The sequence below is a fragment of the Paramisgurnus dabryanus genome, chromosome 15 (genome assembly GCF_030506205.2).
Source record: "Paramisgurnus dabryanus chromosome 15, PD_genome_1.1, whole genome shotgun sequence".
Taxonomy (NCBI): domain Eukaryota; kingdom Metazoa; phylum Chordata; class Actinopteri; order Cypriniformes; family Cobitidae; genus Paramisgurnus; species Paramisgurnus dabryanus.
Window position 1 is genome coordinate 14708503 of NC_133351.1, and position 16181 is coordinate 14724683.

A 16181-nucleotide genomic window follows, 5' to 3' on the forward strand; every position below is an offset into this window, starting at 1 on the left:
TTGACATGAATGTAAACAGGTTTTTATGTTGATGTTTGATGTTTATTGTTGTGTTAACTGTCAAACAATAAAACAACAGCTCTCACTTTCATTTGCATCAAGTTAAAAATAATTCTGACAATAGTCTATCCCCGGTTTCACAGACAAGGCTTAAGGCTAGTCCTAGACTAAAACACATGTTTGAGCTGCCTCATCTGAAAATAACTTGCACTGACAGATCTTAAAATATGCAAGTGCCATTCATTTGTCTCAAGATACACACCAAATTGTGTATGGTGCATCCCTTGGGGACCCCAAAGAAAATTTTCAAACTTAAAATTGTAATTAAACAAAACATAATAAATGATACAATGTAGTGATATAGGTTAGTAGCCTTATTTTTCTGAGGTTGAAATACACAAAATTCATGATAAATGTATTTCTTACATTTTATGAAATGCCATAAAACAGGGGCCCCCCTGGTACCATCTCGTGCCCCCCAGTTTAAGAACCACAGCCTTAAGGTCACTTCAGATGTTTCTCGTTATCCTAAAATTCGAAGGCATGTTACAACATTCCTTTCTTTTATTTTTTTTTTGAAAAGTAACATTACATTTTAGAAAGGTTTTTGAAATGGGTGATTGGGCTGAATAATGACAAAAATTAAACACTCAGAGAGCACACAAAGCAACTACTTTAGCTGTTTTAAACTGTTTAATAAAATTAATATATATTTTTTAAGTTCTAGGCAAAGGGTACATACTTTGAAAATGATAAATAAAAACTTTTAGAAAAAAAATTCAAAATATGTACCCCAGCTGTCACTGGGGCACCCTTTAGGTCCTAATATGTACCATTAGGTACAGATATACATTTGGTACCAATATATACCTCTGAGGCACAAATATTAATTTTTTAAGTGCAACGCTGTAGGCTACTTTTAAAAGGGTATTGCCCCAGTTACAGCAGGTATACATATTTTGACCATTTTTCTCTCAGTTAAGTTTTTATATATTTAGATTTTTTTTTAGTCACAGCATATCCACAATTGTATTATTCCATCCTTTATATTAGTTTACTGTTATTCTAAAATGTGGAGAAAAATTGTATTAGAGTACAATATGTAAAAATTTGAGTGATTTTTTTTGTGGAGTTCCCACTAATTTTTCCCTTTTCTGTCTACATCTACATCAGACAATATTCAAAAAATATTTAAAATGCACGTACTGTCAATCAAGCAGATCAAAAGAGAAAAAATAACTGAAAATTAATTAACGCATATATTACAACATAAAAACAACATTAACAAATTGTATTTCTTAAAGGACAAGTTCGGTATTTTACACTTAAAGCCCTGTTTTCAGAGTGTTTATGGTGAAATAGAACGGTCATCTTTTGCAGCGATTTTTGTGTGAGCATATCAGTGAACACCCCTGACCACTCGGTGAGTTTCACGTCTTTGTAAACGAAAGTTTAATGTATTTTAGGAACGATTGTTCCAGTGCACCTGTAGACCCATTGTAGAGGTGGGAGGTGAAACACAAACACCCGAAAATTCTTGGGGCAACCGCATATGTCAAAATTTCAGTCAAAACCGTTCTATTTCATCATAAACAATCTGAAAACAGGGCTTTAAGTGTAAAATACCGAACTTGTCCTTTAAATAAATAGTTTTGAATATTTAAAATCAAAATAAGTGAGCTGATAATGTTGCAAAAGACAAAATTGGGAACTCGTGTTCTGCTCTAATGAGTGCTCTTCTTGTTCACCTCTTGTTTTTCCAGGAACTGTTTACGCCGGAATGCAAGTTTAAAGAGTCTGTGTTTGAAAACTACTATGTGATCTACTCATCCATGCTGTACAGGCAGCAGGAGTCGGGGAGAGCGTGGTTCCTGGGCTTGAATAAAGAGGGCCAGGCCATGAAGGGGAACCGGGTGAAGAAAACGAAACCAGCTGCTCACTTCCTGCCCAAGCCATTAGAAGGTAATGTCCATTATGAAACGTTCACTCTAAGGTCACTCTCATACTAGCAGAATCCTAATGAAATGCACAAGTCCCAGAGAGACAAGCTTTTATTGTGAACAGTGAACACAAACTTCTGAACAGTTTATGGATGGTTCTTTTGGGAAACGGTTATTTTCCCATACAATGATTTAGTACAAAAAAACACTCCAGTCCAAGGTTCATTCTGTACAAGCATTCAACTTAGACCACTGAAGAAATGTTGGAGGTAGAAGATAAGAGGACACATGAGAAAGAGATAAAGATGAGATAGTAGGAGTGGAGGAGGCAGAGAAAGATTATGGCAGAGAAATTGGAGAAGATGTAGGAAGCTGAGAGGGGGAGGCGGAGAGAGCGAGAGAGAAAGGGAGAAGATCAAGAGGAGCTGATGTAAAAGAGGTGAGATGAGAGGAAGTGGACAGCAGTCTCAAATGAGATGAGAGACACTCTAATTGACAGCGTTATGACTCACAGTCTCCGACTGCTTCAGAGGGACTGGACAGAGGGTTCAGTCTAATGTGAGCAGATCTACTGTGGCTTCAATGCCAACAAAAAGGAGAGATGTGATTGGTCAGTGTAGATCCAGCATCTTTGCTCTGATGTCATGAGGCCATGAGGTGTGGATTTAACATTCACACTGTTCTTTGCTTAGATGCAAAGTGTATTATGTGATGTGGATAAAATTATGCATTATATAATTCACACTGGCATGCAGAAACATCAAGCAAAACTGCATGTCCACGGACTAGTTTTGTAATGTTATGGCGCTTTTCCATTGCATAGTACCCCACGGTTTGGTTTGGTTTGGATCGGGTCAGCTTACTTTTGGGGGCTTTTCCACTTAGTGCAGTACGTATTACCCAATACTTTTTTAGTAACACCTCGGTCAGAGTTCCAAGCGACCTGAGCTGATACCAAAACGTGACGCGAAAACACTGTAGATCACTGATTGGTCTGGAAGAATCGTCACTACCATCGCTATAATGTAGAAGATTAGCTTTAACTTTTTGCTAACTTGCACTGTCTCGAGCAAACATGTTGTCATCTGTGCTTTGCTGTAAGTTCCCAAACTCCCTTTTAGCCATGAAAAACATCCACAGGTTGAGAATCAGGAACACCATAACAGTGTTTTCCAGACTTGGAGTTTGTGGCGGCACATTCGCAACGCGCACGTCCGCATTTATGCTTAAATCCAACTTAAATGAGGCTCAGCGGAGGGCGTTGACTGACACCACGTGTGTTTGTACAGAAACTGTCATGTGAGACAGAAGTAGTGATAAACGCGATGTGCAAACATCTATTTGTGATGGTCAATGTTAATTTTGTGCCAGACTGAGAAATAAATAAATGTATGGGGATGTACAACAACGATCTCACTTGTATGATGTCACAGCAGTAGGCAGCGCAAATATAACGCCTATAATCCCTCCCACTCCGAAGTGTTACTTAAATTGATGGAAAAGCTAAACAAACCAAAGTGAAGTGAGCTGACCCGACCTGCCCAAACCAAACCATGGGTTACTATGCAATGAAAAAGCGAGATATAACGTTTTTTCCCCCAAAATTCCTTACAGTTCCTTTTATGGACACAATAAAATGTCTGGCTGGTGTGAGAATAATGCTTCATATACAGTTTAAGCTATAATCTGTAATGATCTGTGGCCCATTTAATTTCCAGCCGTGGTTTGTGGGGTACAGATCAGACAAAGACGCTTTATTGCACTGAACAGATGCGCACATTTAGTCCGGCCATTTATTATTTCTCCACTAATACCTCAACACCAACAAGCAGTCTGCAATGTATACACTTCACTAATAATAAAATGTTTTTTGTTTTAAGCTAAAGAAAAGCAGTACAAGTCTTATATTTCCTTAGAGATCAGACTGTCTTCCCATCAAACTAGGGAAAGGATGACAGGCTGCCAAGACTTGCCTAAGCTCTATCAAACTTATTGCTTTGAACATTTGCCGTACCACCGTCTAGTGTGTCAGCCCCCCCAAAAAACAGATGAGGCAGCTGTATTTATGTCACAAGTACAACGTTTCCTGGCTGACTCTTCCTTCCTCTGATGTGTTTTGCAGTCGCTATGTACCGCGAGCCATCGTTGCATGACGTGGGGGAAACGGTGCCCAAACACGCTGTGCATCCCAGTAAAAGCACAAGTGAGCCAGCTGTCATGAATGGAGGTAAACCCGTCAGCAAGGACACCAAACCAACAACATAGCCAGATCTCAGCTCAGCCGCACTCAACTCTGGAGAGGCGCACTCCTTTTGTCAGACTCTCCGCATTTGTGGATCGGGTCCGGGCGTCCTCTCTTCCTTCCTTTCCCTCCGCCTTCCTTCACCTCGCTGACTGTTCCGATCTAATTCGACGGACTGGCTTTGGAAGCGTGGTCCGCTGTGCACGTTGGAGGACGCGACTGGATGAAACCAGCTAAACTCTCACCATGGAATGCCCTAACCGATATGGAATGCCTTTTATGACAAAACCAATCTTTTTTTCTGTAATCGAGACAATCCACAAGATTTAAATTGTGTACCGCGGGGCGCTTGCGTGGCGGTTTCTTTTGCCTGCTTACAGTCTCCCGTTATAGCCCTTTTATCGAACCCTCTCGCAGCAGAGAACGTACGTTTCGGATCTAGTTTCTAAATATATATATATATATATGTACGCAGTAAAACCAGCTACGTTCTGGGTTATACTGTAAAGATATACATACGTAAACTGCAATCCGCCATTTTTTATCAAGTAAGCTCCCGTGTCTCTTTCTCGTCGGTGGCCCTCACTCTCTCCAAAGCTTGAATTCCAAATCTTCCCCTTTGTCGGTTACTTGCGACCTATCTTGTCGTCACAGTTATGTGTACATTTTCTATTCGTACAATAGTGGATTTACGGAAATGCATCTTCGAAATTTTGCGACGTGCGTGATAACCTGCAGGGTGGAGCCACCTAAACAGAGAATTAAACTCATCTTTCAAGGTTCTCCTCATCCTCTTGTCTTGAAAGGGCGTAACACTTAAACAGTTAATGCCACGCCCCCCGTAGTCGATAAAAGGAGCCGGCATGTGCTGGGGAGCTATATACAGTACATATCATTATTTAGTTCCCAGTAGTATGGTGCAGACTGACCCCAGAATTTCACTTTTCTTTGCTCTTAATTTAGAGCGTGGGCTCTAGAAATATCTATAGGCCTTGTAGGCCTCTGGTCAAGGCCCCTCTTTAACATGCCAACTCCTCTGAAGTATGGTATAATGTAGTAGTTTGAAATAATGTGACGCGGGTGGCAGCCGTCAATAAGTACAGTCTACTTCATCAGGCCTGTGTGGTAAGGCGGCTCAATGTAAGTAGGCACCATTACCATTGGCTGCACACGTGTTTTGTACAGCTAAGGCATGGGCAAGGTTAGTATTATGTTTTCTCTTTGCGGCGCTGATACAGTGCAAGAGATGGCTTATATATATAACGATGTTTTCACTGTATAAAAATACTAGAAAAATCAAAAATATTATATAATAAATAAATACATAGATTTTTAACTACCAGATATTACGATTCTGAAATGAGAGGGGTTTTTCCTAGCTCAGCATGCAGAGTCCAATACTGCTCATCATGTGCCTGTGATGACCTCTAACCCAGCATGCAAAAACGTTCCCAGTAGTCTGTGCTGGGTTAAAGGTGCCTCATGCCCCAGACGCCAACACATACACGAAAATTCAGTAGCAGGTTGACCCACGAAACCAATCCAAGGTTCAACCCAAAGAGGTTGATCTTGAAATTTACCAAAGTCTGTAAACACGAGAATCCAGCCGAACAATTTCAGTAACTTCCGGGGTGGTCCTCTTCGGTACTTTCCTCACTGTGATTAGGGGAGAGGAATTACATAAGGCCGTATATATCGATAAAAACTTGAAGATCGTTCATTTAGTAAATGACCAGGGGTACCTATTACTAATCACCTGCATGTTTTTTTCTTACAGACCAAAGTATGGGTTGGGTAAGAAACTAGTTTAAGAGGTGTAGGGCTACAGCGAATGGGCATGAATATATACAGTAAGGCTCTCTCATACTCTGGGGATTGAGACCATTGCACTTTGCGTTTGAAATTGTCATCTACTCATTGCGTTTTATGGACAATTAGGCACAATTATCAGCCGAGTTGACATGAAGCCTGTCTTGCTTTAAAAGTTTTCATAGTTTGGATGAATACAGTTTAGAATGTTATGACGTAGACCGAGGCTATGCTGCTAAATACAAATATATTACACTTCATTTAAAGACCTACGTTTTCATTTATCGGGATTATGAGCTAGTTTCATATAAGGAAATGTTCAAGCACATTAGTTAGTACTTAAATACTTGTACAAAGCCGACTTTAATGCTAGAATGAGATGCAGTACTATACTGATTAAGTAGCTTCATATTTGAAATCGGAGGCTGGTGTCCGACGTCCACCCCAAACAAATCACTCACTCAAATGAGCTCTACATGCTGGGCTACAGCTGCCCTGCAAACCAGTTAGTAACTGGTTTTATGAAGGTTGAATTTATTTTTGTAAGTGACTGGTAAGTGTGCATTTGTTAGTATGTTTGTTTGTTTTATCCTCGTTTCAGATGTCCGTGTTTGTTTTTGTCCCATTCAGGTTGTGTGTGTGTGTGCGTGTGGTGTTGTTTAATCGTTATGAGGAGCAATCACTGAACAACTGATCATTTCTGTGGATCTTTCTTTTATAATGTTTTTATTTTTAGTGGTGAAGGAAGGGTTTCATTGTCTGTTGGTTAGTTTTAATGTTAAGTTGACAGTTAATTCATCTGTTGCATGGGAAGAGGGTGGCATATAAGAACTGCATGTTGTAGGCTATGTGTATCATGGACTTGGTATGTTCTGCTAATTTTACATACATATATGCAAAGAGTTTGTCTGCACTGTACAGTTTGTGTTTGTTGTATACACAGATACAACATATTGAATAAAATATTTATATAAAGGTGTACTGAAATCTTATTTCATGCATTATTTGTACATGTGTACAGTTGCACCAGTAAGTTCACCTGCAGGGCCAATGTCAAAGTTACTCAATTTTATGGTTTTCACCCTTTGGTTATTCATTTTAGTTTTAGTTGGTTAAGTTAGTTGAAATGTGTGTTAGTTAAATGAGTTTAACATTGCTTATTCTATTAAAGGCGGGGTGCATGATCTCTGAAAGCCGATGTTGACATTTGAAATCACATAAAAAAAACACGCCCCTACCCTAATAGAATCTGAAGAGTTTGATTCCAAAACGCAATAAATCCATTTTGACAAATTTCGGTAAAAACGTGTTTTCTATACCAAGAAAGTGACAAGTTGAAAAACACTATTTTCTGTTACAAACTTTCACATAGCATCTTTAGGTTATGAAAACATAAAAAATCAAATCCATAATTAGATTTCAAACATTTATTATAAAAACTTTTTTTTTTCAAAATGCTATAAACCTATTGAATCAATATATAAATGTGCATTCATCTTTGCCATGTTATATTCATTTAGTCGACTAGTGGTATACACTGATAAAAATAAACATTAATGGCATAACTCAAAACACTTACTTTGTCATATTAACCTGATAAGGAACACTGTGCCGTACACGGCACACCCCCTCCCTTGCACGTGAGGCTGCATTACGTCATTGTAACTTTGAAGCATTAAATCTTCAAAATATACGGTCATGCGGCACATCGTTGTAAAGCTTAGACTTTCGGGATTCCATTAAGCGCACACAGAAAGCATAATATGATTTTTAGCAGTCATAAAACTGTAATCTAGTTGTTAGTTACCTGAACCGGGCGGCGCCGATTTAGGATATTTACTTACCTTCAAAATCTTTCCTTTATCCGCTTCGGTGAAATTGTCCAAAACAAATTGTTCATAAATCCCCAAAAGTCCAAGGAAATGGAATATCCAAGCCTTTTAATCCAAAACGATTTGTTCATCTCACAATCTTGAAGTTTCTGACCGAATTACGATATAAATAGTGTATACAATAAGTTCACTAACAGACATTCGTTCGAATCTCACTTTTCATTCATGATTTATAATGAATATATTCGGATGTCATGTTTATTGTGCAACGTCTGAGGAACAAATGCGCCCCCTTGTGGAATTTCAGCCGTTCCATAAGAGGCTACGAACACTGTTAATGCTACTGTTATATTTAGGACGTCGTCGCTGAACTTTTTTGACAGCGATGAGCTGTAAAATGTCTTGGTCCTGCTCGATTTTTGTTGGCTCCGAGTAAAATAATGGAAAGTTTTTCATAAGATCCCCTGGGGTCAATGTGTTAACATGACAGAAGCTTGATGCTGTCGGGAGAACAAGCAACAGTCGTCATATTTCCTTTGTCGGAGTGCCTCTTGCGTAAATGATTCGATTATCCGCCACAGAAAACCACCACAGGTTTCTCAATGACAACAAAAGTATTATTTTGTTTTTGTTTGTTTGTTTGTTGATCACGAAGTACAAAGTAGATGAGGAAAACTATGATTCTGTGTGTATGCAACGCACCGCCATTATTGTTTACAATGCGTGGAATGGTGCTCTGTGATTGGTTGAGTGGATTTATTGCAGAGAAGGAAGACTGGCGGTTATTGCGTTTTGGGAAAATGGAGAAAAGATGACAGAATAACACGGCGGATATTGGATTTTGCGTAAAATTAAGAATGAACTTTTTAATACTGACCTAATACATTACTGATTTTGGCGATAACTATTTTTTTTTAAATGCCGTTTATTGCGTTTTAGAACCAAACTCTTCATCTGGACCTTCTTTTGATAGACCCGCCCCACACATACGCAACCCATGCAAAGATGTTGATTAGTAGACATGCACCTTACTGCTGATTGGATACAAGTGTGTTTTGGTACACGGCACGACTCCCTTTTCCGAAGTGTTTTTCAAAAATCGTGCACCCCACCTTTAAAGGGATAGTTCACCCAAAAATGAAAATTGTGTCATTTACTTACCCTCATGTTGTTTGAGTTTCTTAATTCTGTTAAACACAGAAGATATCTTGATCATAGTTGGTAAGCACACAGTTGACTCATAGACTTCCATAGTATTTGTTTTCCTACTATGGAAGTCAATGAGTACCGTCAACCGTGCGGTTACAATCATTTATGAAAATCTCTTCTTTTGTGTTCAACAGAATAAAAAAACTCATACAGGTTTTAACAACATGAAGGTGTGTAAATTATGGATGAGGTTTTTTTTCTTTTTTTATATTCCTAATATTTCCATTTATATTTCAGTTTAAATAACACAAATTGCATTACAATTTTGAGTCATGCACACAAGCCCCCATTATTATCAGTACATAACCATCTCTAAAATAAAAAGGAGCAAGATAAAATCAAGACACGTTTGACAAGTTCACTGTAAAATTAGTTTATTTCATTGCATATAAAGATTTTAGATGATCTCAGATCAGGTTATATTTATTGCCAACAGGCTGTTTACAACTTAAGAGTGTTTCACATGGCACATTTCAAATGAAAACTTGCTGTAAAAAATATAAAAGATATAAACAGCACACAGTCAGCGCTCTGAAAAACATCCAGAATAATCATCAAATGTTCTTATTATGTCGATTTGCTTGGATCTCTTTTTACTTGTGTCTGTCAACAGACTACATAAGCATCATTATACATATATTTCATATACAGACACAGAAAAAATTAAGGGATCACTTTAAGATTTTTTCACATTTTTTCAAATTGATTGTTTATAAGAATGTACAGCGGGTGAAATAAGTATTGAACACGTCACCATTTTTGACCATCTGGTGAAAATGTCATGTTAATAGTACCTTTAGAAATATATTTACTGAGAAAAATAGTGACATGTTCAACTTATTTCACCTGCTGTATGTGTTTAATTAAGTAAAATTATAATTTTCATTCTGCCAACTGCAGACAATATTTCTGCCAAGTTCCTAATAAAATAATGTTTTTATTTGCATTTATTTACTGAAAATTCAAATGGAAAAACGTGGTCCAAAGGAGTGGTCTCTTAATTTTTTCCGCCTCTGTATAGTTACATAGAAATCTATTGAGGATTATAAAAGTCATCTGCCTTTAAACAAAACAAAACCCTGCATCTGTTTTGTTCATCTAGTGCTGATGAAACCACACAGTTGTTATTAAAAACATTTGTGATGAAACCCAGATCTCCTCCAGAATAAATTCTCCATCCTTTAGCGTGGATTAAAAACACAACCAGTCTTTAAATGTCCAACGGGTTTAATACTCCTCTCCTACCCAAATTTCACAGGCGTTTCCTGTCCAGCCGTCCCAGCACTCACAATTTCCGCAGTTGCACAATCCGTTCCCTGCAATAGGAGACGACAGGAAAGACACAACTGAGACACCATGTTCATCGCTCCCCGAGTCTCAACATGCTTTTTCTTTTCACACCCCCTTTGGTGGAAGGTACAGAGGCAAAAGTCTGGGTTTCTTTGGGATTACATATATTCAGCCCATGTGAAATATAATACATGCATAGTGTTATTTCATCTTATTGTTATTTGGTAATCGAATCAACAGCCATTTACATAAACCACTTTATACAGAATAAATGTCATGATCTAAAGGTCTGTAACATTTACTTGACTATTTACATTATGATAAAAATCTACATACATGTCAATGAAATCGGCTGCTATTAGTAAATCACCTGATTCATTTATAGTACAACAAACATTAAGATGTCCAAACAGCTGCAATTGTCACCCACAGTCTAATAAATTAAACCCCAACACATTAAATTTTTTCATTTCATTCATTAGTTGAGGGTGTAAAGAAAACATGTTACTGATAAAGGCATGAAAATGCGAAATTATTATCTAGAAATTGACAGCTAAATTTTTGCTTGATTATAATTATAAAGCACATCACTGTCACCCAAGGTAAGGGAAAGAATTGTCTGATTGTTTGCATTTGCATTTCATCTCTAAAGAAGGCTTTCCCTGAGCAACATGAGAAAATAGTTTTATTAATCCCAATGAATATGGAAATGATGACATATGCCCTAATCGTTAATATGCTAATCGGTGACATTTAACAGAAACGTTTATGCATTCCTTTTGTCAGTTGTGTTTTTCTTTTTGTTTTGTAATGAACTTTGAGACTCTGCGTTGAGAACCGTTCAACCGACGAATGACTTTGCCAGTGATAACAAAGTCATTAAGCCAATAAGTAAACAAGTTCTGAACATCTGTCCAAATATCTTCAAGCCCTTGAGCTATCATTATAATAAATATTTTTCATTAGCACTGTTAAAGCAATTCCACAGGGTTTTTAAAGAAAACCTCAGCTCTCACTGGGATTTGGAAAAGACGGAGAACAAGACAACAAGGATTCTCTGATTGGATGGCTCAGCGCGAATGTCAAATCAAACGGCAGCCACATCAGATATCCTCCACAAAGAGGGTGAGTGGGTGTTTGGAGGAGCGCTGCTGCATTTGAATACATACCTGTGCAAACCAGCCCGTCGTGTTTGTCGCACTCCCTGTCGTCGCATTCACAGAATTCTCCCGAAACGTACCACTCCTGCGGCGAGCAGATACAACGGCCACAGTGACAGGAGCCTGCAGAAACAAATTAGACTTTAGACAGACAATAATTGAAGGTCTATTAGTTTTCCTTTATTCTCTTGTGCTATTTCACATAGTTACTGAACACTTGCTGATACTACGGTTCCTCATTAGTTTTTAAAATTGGAAATTGTGTGTGCATTTGTGTGTAACAGCATATGTGACCACAAAATCAGTCATAAATAGCATGAGAATATTTGTAGCAATAGCAATACATTGTATGGGTCAGAATTATTTCTTTTTAAGCCAAAAATCATTAGAATATTAAGTAAAGAAGAAGGTATTTTGTAAATTTGTAAACTATGATATATGTGATATATATATATATATATATATATATATATATATATATATATATATATATATATATATATATATATATATATATATATATATATATATATATATATATATATATATATATATATAAATATATATATATATATATATATATATATAGGTAATATAATACAGGTAGCATAAGCAGCAGAATTTGCTGTAGCTATGAATCAACATTATAAGCGAGCGTATTAGTAATGTAACATAGAGAAGAGGGTGCAAAGTAAAGCCAAAGACGGCTGACTCCCTGAGTTGAAAAACCCCCTAGGAGAAAAAAAACCCTTACTTTTAGCCGCAGAAAAAAAAGTCCTAGGAGGAAAAAACCCTTAACCAACTTTAAAGGCGATTTTCTCTATATTGTGATTTTTTGCACTCTCAGATTTCAGATTTTCAAACTGTTGTATCTCGCCCAAATACTGTCCTATCCTAACAGATCATACATGGTAAGCTTATTCATTCAAGGTTTTTCAAATGATGTATAAATCTCAATTTCAAAAAACTGCTTTTCTGGTCCAGGGTCACTTATGTGTTGAATTCGCACAAGGAGGAACTGTTGTATCGGCCAGGCCCATTAAAAGGGACATTTCACAAGACTTTTTTAAGATGTAAAATAAATCTTTAGTGTCCCCATGGTACATATGTGAAGTTCTAGCTCAAAATACCATTTAGATAATTAATATAGCATGTTAAAATTGACACTTTGTAGGTGTAAGCAAAAATGTGCTGTTTTGGGTGTGTCCTTTTAAATGCAAATGAGCTGATCTCTGCACTAAATGGCAGTGCTGTGGTTGGATAGTGCAGATTAAAGGGCAATATTATCCCCTTCTGACATCACAAGGGGAGCCAAATTTCAATGAGCTATTTTTTTCACATGCTTCCCGAGAATGGTTTACCAAAACTAAGTTACTGGGTGGTTCTTTTACACATTTTCTAGGTTGGTAGAAGCTGGGGACACAATTATAGCACTTAAACATGGAAAATATTTTTATGATGTCCCCTTTAGCTGAAATTTTGAAATCATCTTGATTTGTCGATAAGCATGCTCTTCTTGTTTAAAGGTTTAAAATAGGGATGCACCAATGTTTCGGCCTATACTCAAAATTGACACATAAAAGCATTTTGTTTTTTCAAAATTAGACATTGGACGATTGTTTTAAAAAACAGCTGATTATATCTTGGCAATAATTTGAAGCAAGGAGTAAAAAGCTAAACTATCTGTAAGATGTTGAGTAATCAAATATCGGTATCACTACATACTTTTCATTGCTATTATTAGTATTGGCTATACATATTGGACGACATCTTCGATCAAAACAACAAGCTGTGGTTTTTACATTACACAGGAGATGCAGAGAATTGTATAGACCGTTTCAGCAGTAACAACATAAACAAGCGGCTGTCGCGGTCCGCACGTAACTTCCGGTAAACTCCGGTAAGAATAAATAACAACAACGTTCTTTAAACGTAGTTTATTTATATAACAAGCAAAAAAACAACACATAGATTACCTAGGAAAACAAAACATTTGTTATTTTCGACGAGGCATTTGTTCAAGAGATCAGTTTAGTAACTAGTCAGACCATTAAAAAAACGAAACCGGAAGTAAGGTTCGGATCCAGACGTGTATCAGGTGCGTCCCATGAAACCGTCTATATACTGTATACTGTTTTAGGGAAAGTTCAGTACTGCAAGACATGAAGGCATTGGTGCGACTGGATCTTTGTTTAGCTCTAAGCTCAACAAACATGATACAAAAGTTAAGAGTTGTGTAAAAAAACATTTGATCCCATGCGGTCTATCGACAGACTCATCAATCAACCTGACAGGAACTCATCAGATAGAACATCTTTTCCATTCAGCAGTCACTTCAACGACGGGGAGGTAATGCGTTCATACATATTACAACCAGCACCCAACACTGCACCTACCCATGAATTCTTTTAGTGCAAAAATCAATTTAATTATTACAGTGTTTCAGTCTTTATAATGTCGACGTTGTTGTGACAAGCAAAACAACTCTCCTGCTGTTTCTGAGAATTAATTTGAGGAAATTATGTGAAACAAGAGCAAGAGGAATTTCTTATTTTCACCAGCCAGACAACAGTAAACAAACAGCGTTCTGTCATCTGCTCCAACTAACTCTAAGTGCAGGCGTATTATTGTGTGACTTCACATGTAAATAAGCTTGAGCAATTTACAAGAAACTAACAGGTCATGTACAAATAGCAGAACATGTTATTTCTTGCTCTGGTCTCTTGTTACAATGCAAAACATAAAATTTGACTTTCTGAGTGGTTTTCAAGAGCAGATGTTCGGGTCTGAGAGAGTTCAAGTTTTTTGTTAGTATATGTTCTAGCTAAAGATGAAATTTGTACTTCTTCCATTACTCTCAAAAATGACAGGGAAGAAACGACAAATTCAGAGACAATAAATATAAAAGAATAAACAATAAAGGAAAAGATAAATCAAGATAAATAAAATAAAACATACATGAAAACAAAAATTGTGCAGTATTTCTGCAAGCATTTTTTTTGTGTTTAAAAGACCAGGCTGAAACAAAGCAAAATTTGGTCTGTCATGTAAATTTAAAGGGATAGTTCGGCCAAAAATGATATTAAACCCATGATTTACTCACCCCCAAGCTGTCCGAGTTGCATATGTCTATCGTTTTTCAGACAAACACATTTTCGGATATTTTATCAAATGTTTTAGATCTTTCAGTTGATTTAATGTACTGTAATGTTACGGGGTCCACCCATAGTCCACGACCTTCAAGTCCAAAAAAAGTGCGTCCATCCTTCACAAATTAAATCCAAACGGCTCCAGGATGATAAACAAAGGTCTCTGAGTGTAATCCGCGCGGTGTTGTTGTAGAAATATCCATATTTAAAACTTTATTAACGAAAATAAATACCTTCCGGTAGCGCCGCCATCTTAGTCGCGTCCGCATTCAGGATGAGAGCTCACGCAGCCTACGGAGGCTACTCTGCTACTGCTCTGTGCCCCCGCCCTCCGAATTTGTCATACGTCACTAAGAAAAGTGCGTACACTACGCTAATACTCTCTCCTGAATACAGAGGAGTCTAAGATGGCGGCTGTTCATAACTCCAACACTAGAGGCTCTATCTCAAAAATTCATTTGTCTTCTATAGTCAACTTCATGTTTACATGTGGTCAAGATTGCTTTAATCTGACGTTAGCACAATTTTCTTATTTTTTGGCTTCAAAAGTAAAAAAATGCACTTTACGTTTTATGCAATACAACTTTGACTCTGTTGGGTATGAATGTTGAAAATTATTATTTTGCACAAAATAGTGGAGACAATAATGTGTCCCTGAGATTTAGCCAACATTAGCACACATGATAGTTTGGGGCAAGTTGTCTCAATGACTCTGGGGCAAGTCGTCACATGCTTTTCAAACTGGAAATAGTCAACCCTGGGTTAACGGAATCCTAGGTTATCTTTTACACAAATCACACTGTTCATACTTAACCAGGGGTTAAGAGATAACCCTGGGTATTCATAATCTGCCATTTCACAGTCACACTGTGCATTCCTAAAACCTTGATTAGCTGCTTGAGCTGTGTTTAATTGGGGTCATAACATTCTAACCCTGCTTTGGTTTACACTGCATGCGTTTGGCACCGCAACGTGGGGTTAACCCCACAAAAGCATGGCTAGCAGGGTTTCATAACTCTGGGTTAATTTCAGGGATAACCCCGCTTCTAAATTACAAGTGTGAAACGATCCTTAACCTAGGGTTAAAAGCAGGGTTTAGAACAAAGATAACCCATGGTCTAAAAAGCCCTAGAGTTAATATTTCAAGATTTAAATTAATTAAATTAATTAAAATTAATGATCACAATCTTCTTTTTCGATAGTCTAGTGTGCAGGCTTACCCGCCGATGGGGCAAAACATCAGTGAACATTCTCTATTCGACAGTCTACAACTCCATAGTGAGATAAGATATGAAAATATAATGAATATAATATGTGCCCAAGACTTCCTTCTTTCATTTGGTATGAGATTTATACCATTGTAATGTATAATGCTCTGTAAATGTTAGAAATGTTAGTGTGAAAAGTGTGACAACTTACCCCACTCTCCCCTACGCATTTTATGAGAATGGGCTGCCTATACAGTGAAATGATGGTTATTGCTTGCTGGGATATAAATATACAGAATGAATAATAACATTTTTGAAAATAAGAATAAATGAACAGTAAAA

At 37.3% G+C, this 16181-nt stretch overlaps 2 protein-coding genes across 3 annotated transcripts in view; one reads left to right on the plus strand and one right to left on the minus strand.

The window, feature by feature from the left end:
* fgf14 (fibroblast growth factor 14) overlaps positions 1 to 6970 on the plus strand; it is a 171390-nt gene extending 164420 nt beyond the window's left edge. For both annotated transcript variants that reach the window (XM_065251782.2, XM_065251780.2), the window contains exons 4-5: positions 1764 to 1962; positions 4063 to 6970. In XM_065251782.2, the coding sequence (XP_065107854.1) occupies positions 1764 to 1962; positions 4063 to 4205 (342 nt within the window). In that variant the 3' untranslated portion in view covers positions 4206 to 6970. The remainder of the gene's footprint in view (positions 1 to 1763; positions 1963 to 4062) is intronic.
* A 2419-nt stretch (positions 6971 to 9389) lies between these two features.
* The window catches only part of itgbl1 (integrin, beta-like 1), a 61901-nt gene continuing 55109 nt past the window's right edge, over positions 9390 to 16181 (minus strand). The window contains exons 10-11 of the mRNA XM_065251779.2: positions 11492 to 11605; positions 9390 to 10348 (exon numbers count right to left, since the gene is read on the minus strand). Coding sequence (XP_065107851.1) covers positions 10260 to 10348; positions 11492 to 11605 — 203 coding nt within the window. The 3' untranslated portion in view covers positions 9390 to 10259. The remainder of the gene's footprint in view (positions 10349 to 11491; positions 11606 to 16181) is intronic.